A 6000-nucleotide genomic window follows, 5' to 3' on the forward strand; every position below is an offset into this window, starting at 1 on the left:
ACCCTAATTTGTTGCAATTGTAAATTATAGGGCAAATTAAGAAGGGGACATTACATTTTACCAGATTAATTTGAAAATTCCAGATTTCTGAGTTTTTTTTACCTCCTGAATGAATTGAATTTTTTGAACCTGGTAGCTATGGTTTTAAGTTGATTTAACAAAAACCTCTCTCTCTTGCTACTATTTGTTTTTTGAAAGTGTCTTTTAGTTGTATGCTGTTGTAAAGTTATATCACAATTTCATCTAGCCTGATCTTTATGATCCTTAAAGGGTAATGTGTGATTGTCCATCTTTGTGATTTCAAACTAAAATGTGCCATTCGTTGTTGAGTATGACGCTTCTAGGTTTGGGGGTTTGAGCATTTTAAATGCAACAGGATTGATCAATCAACTTTTAGAGTTATGTGAAAAATAAGAACTTACCTATTTATAATATGGATATGCTGTTATCAATGCATGGAACGAGTTCAAGAACTATATGGTGGTATATCACAATTGGACTGACCCTTTCAGTTTAAAATAATTCCTACTGCAACATGATCACCATGAATGGGAGCTTAAGTGGATGGAAAAAAGTATACTAGGGATGATGATTGTCATGAATTGTCAGAGGATCAGCACGCATCTGTGGCCAAGGGAAACAATAATTCTTTCGCAGTGCGGCCATTCATCACCACCTACAGTAGTTAAGCATCCCATTTCAAAATATATGATATATGTAGTTTTTTTAGCACTTCTTCAACCAGACACATTGAGTTCTTCAAAAAAAACTCTCGAATTAGGAGAACAAATCAAAGAGATGGTTTAAAGGGTGCCTTCCACAATTTCATTTTGGCTTGTAGTTGTGAGCAATGTCAAAAGGTCAAGTGGAATAAGTTTGAAAAACAATTTAACTTCAGTAAATGGCATTCCTAGTGTAAATTGGGAATTATCACCACCAACTTCATCACAAATCTTCCTAAAGTGGGTTATAAAGATTGCACCATTGTGGTTGCTGACAAATTAACCAAGTAAGTTGAAGTTACTGATACTCATATTAATGTCAGTCTAAAAGTCAATAAACTTGCAGTTAAATTTACCATTGATCAGTTGTATTATGGAACATACACAAGTTAAAAGGCCTACCAAAAACAACTGCAACAAATTCAAAATTTACTAGTAAATATTTTAAAGATCTTTTTGAGTTGATCCATGCAAATTTATCATTCAGTAGAAGTTACCATTTTAATGCCTAATGGGAAACTAGAAATTTGAAATTATAAAAAAGACCTTGTAGGGCTGTTTGCTGAAGATATTCTGTAATAATTTATCATTAAGCCATAGTTTGTAAACTATCAAACTGACTTGAAAAGGCAGAGGTAAGGAAGATAATCTACACTGGATTCACTCAAATTTAAAAAATTTCAACTTTTGTCTAGGCCATTGTTTCTTATAATATAAAGATTGGTTTCTAATGTTGTGTGTGTTATAGGCTTATAGCATATCTGTCCAGTTATCATAATTCATAGCATTTTTAACATTCTAATTTTTTTGTTGCAGAGCTGTAATGACCATGACCAATGAGAATAGTACTACAACAGTCTCATTAAAGTATCTAAACCAAATGTAATCTTTCAGTATATAGATGTGAAACATTCTCTTGTTCAATTCAAAAATAAGAGATGCATAAATCACAATAATGAAGACCAGAATTCTTTAAGCAAGAGAGCCCAAGCATAACTACAGGTACATTCTCTAAAGCATCCATGTAGATAGCAGTATAGTGATGCATATTTTGGACCTTAAAGCTTTATCATTGCATATTTTATGATTTTGCATCATACTTTGGCATTTTCTATGAGTTGTCAACTGAAATATATTTGATATTTCATATTAGAAACTTGAAATTTGAAAATGAATGCCATCTATTGTTATTTTGCAATTTGAGAATTTAAGTTTTATGTTTTAACTTTTAAATAGTCTTTAGTGTAGAGGAAATGTATAAAAAATTTGGATATACTCCCTTTTTCATTTGTTTCAGTTTGATATTTTATTTTCACTATATATGCATCTAACGAAGATGGAGTAAGAATGTTAATAAAACTGAAAGAAACTGCTGAAACTGTTCTGCCTGGCAAAAAACTCCAGGTGCCCCTCCCAGTTGACTACCAAAGCATTTCAGGTTCTAGACCTGATCCTGATCCTTGTGGGAACTATTTAAGAAATGCCCAATACATCAGGCTGTTCTCATAATCATCATGTACCTTTCTGAAAACATCATGACATTTCCAGCCCATTTGTAGGGCAACGCCATGCAGATTATCAAATAAAGAACTACCACAGCATACAAAAATATAAGAAGGAAGCTATCATATTGCATATTGGCATTCAATAACACAATAAAGCACTTATCAATATTGCAACTTAAGTATATCATTTACAAAGACCATGATATTTGCCCAGCTGAGATCAAAACATACATCAAAACCTTTACATTGTCAATTGCCAGATATACTGAAAGAAAAAGAGAAATTTCCTAGGAATATTAACGTGACAAATTGATTGTATCCTTACGAAATTTCAACCATGGGAATCAAAAAATATATTTGCATCCATAGTATGATTGTAAGTCACCTGGATATCAGATTTCTTGAACCCAGCTGCTTCAAGAATTGCATCATGCAATGCAGCTGATCTCCTTTCAACAAAGTCAGCATAACTTAAGCCATCTGGAGGAGAGAGCTGAGCATGTGTAAAGACCACCAGGCTTCTCTGCCATATTTGTTTTCCAAAAGTATCAGAAATGGCCTTGATAATTTGTTTATCCAAGTTATCAACTCGATAACTATCCAACCGATCCACATAAAGCAGGACATCAATAATCTTGTTTGTCAGAAACCTGCCACAATAACATCAACTGTTATTAACACAAGTAATTGCAACAAAGTAATACACTGGAACAACATTTTCTTGGTAACAAATATCAACCAGGCAAACTACAAATCAGAAGTACATAAACTCAGGAGTGGCAAGTAGGCTTTACAGAATGACACTAGTACTAAAATTCAAACATCACTACCTTTTTATAAGGTCGAGAGCATGATCGTTTACAAAACCACCTTCTATTAACCCTGGTGTGTCAATTATATTTAATGTAAAACCTGCTCTTGACCTTGAACATAATACAGGTCGCATTGCCTCAGCCTGCACAGTTCGAAATAAAAAATATGATCAGACACATTAATCACATACAAATTCATTGGGCTGAAATATAACATCCTAGAAAAAGCAATATTGTTAAACAAATGAGGTTAATTTTTCATTTAAGGCCCTGTAACTGAATGTTCTCCAAAAATATATTTATACCTGGAAGGCACTGACAACAGCTACTCTTTCCCCGACAAGAGAGTTAACTGTTGAAGACTTTCCCACACCGCCTTTTCCCATAACAAGAATAGTAAGAGAGTTCACATCCTGAATGCATTTCATGCTTGAATAAGGCATCATCTAGATTAAACACTAAAAAAAAGAATCCATGATGAGCAAAATAACAGTATTTACTAAGCAAAAGAATCCATGATGAGCAAAATAACAGTATTTACTAAGCAACCTCTTGCTTCAATTTACTCAGCAACCCGTATAGTGCACTCTGGGTAGCACCTGGAAACTGCTGAATACCCATCCACTCCCGGGCCTGTTGAGATGCCATGGAACCTGCTTAAGGTAGGCCTGCAAAACCATCTGCATTTTTAGAACAAGTATGCCAAACCAAATATAGCATGTAATATTTTGAATTTTTCTTCAAGAGTCAAGACCCTATAAAGCAAACTCAGATTAGATCATGTTCAAGTTAGAGGCTACTGCAACTGGGCAAATGAGTTTAAATATAGTTTTCAACTGCTTCGGATAAATTGCCATTGTTTCAATCTGGCAGGTCATGCCATAATAGTAAGGTGGAGCAGATGCCATGATGATGAGCCAGCTGAACACGCTCTCCATGATTATGGGACTACATTAATGGAGGCTAGATGAACCGGGGTTGTCTGAAGAACTCAAGTTAATTGCATACCCCGTGAATTTGATAAATTGAAAAGTGTACTCCAAAGGACCGTGGTGCAGTGCAAAGCATGATAATTCAGTAGCAAACTACTTTTAAATCCCCACAATGCATTAAGATTGACTATAACACAGTCTATATCACAAAGGTTAAGGTGTATTGAACACATTGTTCACTATTTCATGCAGGAGCGACCCAACACCATATTAAGATGCTATTGTTTTCAACTACTTGGTATAAATTGCTATTGTTTCGATCACATGAGTGACAGCATAGTAGTGCGGTTGAGCAGTTGTGATGATGATGAGACGGCTGACCATACTCCCCACGTTTATATGATTACAATAGTGCAGGACGGAAGGAACAGAGTTGTGTGCAAATCTCAGGCTAATTGCATTCCCCTTAAACCAGGGTTCTGTGCAAATCTCAGGCTAATTACATTCCCCTTAAACCAGGGCTCTGTGCAAAACTCCAGTTAATTACATTCCCCCTGAATTTGATAAGGTGGACAGTGTACTTCAAAGAGTGGTGATGTGCAGCGTAGGTACACTGGAAAATGAAACATATTCAAATCCCTGCTGTAGTCAAACAGCCTATAACCCAGAGGCCATGACAGAAAGGTTAAGGTGTATAGATGATTTTGTACGTTTGTCAGTGTGAAATACAGGTGCAATCTCGCACCACGTTGAGACTACCCACAGTCTCAGTCCTGCAGGGGTCCACAGTCCCGGTGAAAAACCCTAAGCGCAAAAGAAATTTTTAAAAGCTAGCAATTGAGGGTGTTTGACAACTCACCGAGCAGTATCAGACCCCAAGCAGAACTACCAATAATACTTTGCAAGTGAGCATTAATCAATTTTCCAAACAAAAAATCTCATCATTGTTAAACAAAATGAACAAGCACGTCTCTCCAGGACTTTTTTTTTTTGGCAATGCTCTCTATAAATTTAAAACAAAAACCAAACTTCAACAGACCCAATTCAAGAAGCTCGGCTAAAATTATCTACAACAATTCTATTCACATACAGTTCATCCAACATACTTCATATTATTTTGAAATAAAATGGTGTGAAACATTTATCATACTATTTTGCGAAATGCTTAGGACCCAAGAACAAATTTGGCCAATTCCTTAGCTGCCTAGACTTATTCAAATAAAAGGTAAAACAAATAGCCACATTACCAAAAATTTCAGAAAATTTGAGCAAGTCTGCTTGCTTACCTCTGCCTCTTTGACAGAGATCCACCGCTTTCGATGTAAAAACCTCTGGAAAAACCCCTAAAAGCTCAAGCTACCTTATCCGCAAAAACGAGTAAAATATATATATTGCACGCTTTAAATAATCAATGTTTAGTCTTATCGTATAATTAAGACCTTGGCAACAAAGTATCCCCGTCCCCGGAATTGAAAACCAGTAAATCCCTAAAAAGGCGCAAGAAACGGGTAAGCTTTAATTTTTGTATGACTGCTCTAGGTTAATTCGATGTATAATATTTGTTAAGTTTGATCTCAATATTTATATTTTCATATAACAGAAATGAAAATTGATTTTGTTAAGAATCATTGTTTACAATACAATATAAGTGAATAGATTTTGAAATGTGGAAAAAAAAAACATGAGTGTGAAGAAATAATACTCACTAAAAAAACAAGGAATGGAATTTAACTTTGATAAGTTGTCAAAATGTTTTTGTCACATAAAGTGTTTTCATAATGTATAAAGACCACCATTAACTTAAATAAATAAATAAAATGAAAAAAAAAAAAAAAATTCTTAAATTGTATATCATATTTTTAAATAAAAAATATATTATTCATTAATTATATATTATTATATGAAACCCTATAATAATATTCAAATATTTCTTAAAATTATATATCAAATTTTTAAATATAAAAATACATTATTTATCATAAAAATTTAGCAAAAAGAAATATTTTTAAAAATGACACGAAAAATAAAA

The 6000-nt window shown here is 33.9% G+C and overlaps 1 protein-coding gene across 1 annotated transcript in view; it reads right to left on the minus strand.

Moving 5' to 3' along the window:
• LOC131050877 (translocase of chloroplast 34, chloroplastic) overlaps nucleotides 1–5506 on the minus strand; it is a 36388-nt gene extending 30882 nt beyond the window's left edge. Inside the window, exons 1-5 of the mRNA XM_057985174.2 lie at nucleotides 5258–5506; nucleotides 3589–3707; nucleotides 3345–3452; nucleotides 3058–3182; nucleotides 2613–2877 (exon numbers count right to left, since the gene is read on the minus strand). Of these exons, the coding sequence (XP_057841157.2) occupies nucleotides 2613–2877; nucleotides 3058–3182; nucleotides 3345–3452; nucleotides 3589–3687 (597 nt within the window). The 5' untranslated portion in view covers nucleotides 3688–3707; nucleotides 5258–5506. The remainder of the gene's footprint in view (nucleotides 1–2612; nucleotides 2878–3057; nucleotides 3183–3344; nucleotides 3453–3588; nucleotides 3708–5257) is intronic.
• Between the last annotated feature and the right edge of the window lie 494 nt (nucleotides 5507–6000).

The sequence above is a fragment of the Cryptomeria japonica genome, chromosome 11 (genome assembly GCF_030272615.1).
Source record: "Cryptomeria japonica chromosome 11, Sugi_1.0, whole genome shotgun sequence".
Lineage (NCBI taxonomy): Eukaryota > Viridiplantae > Streptophyta > Pinopsida > Cupressales > Cupressaceae > Cryptomeria > Cryptomeria japonica.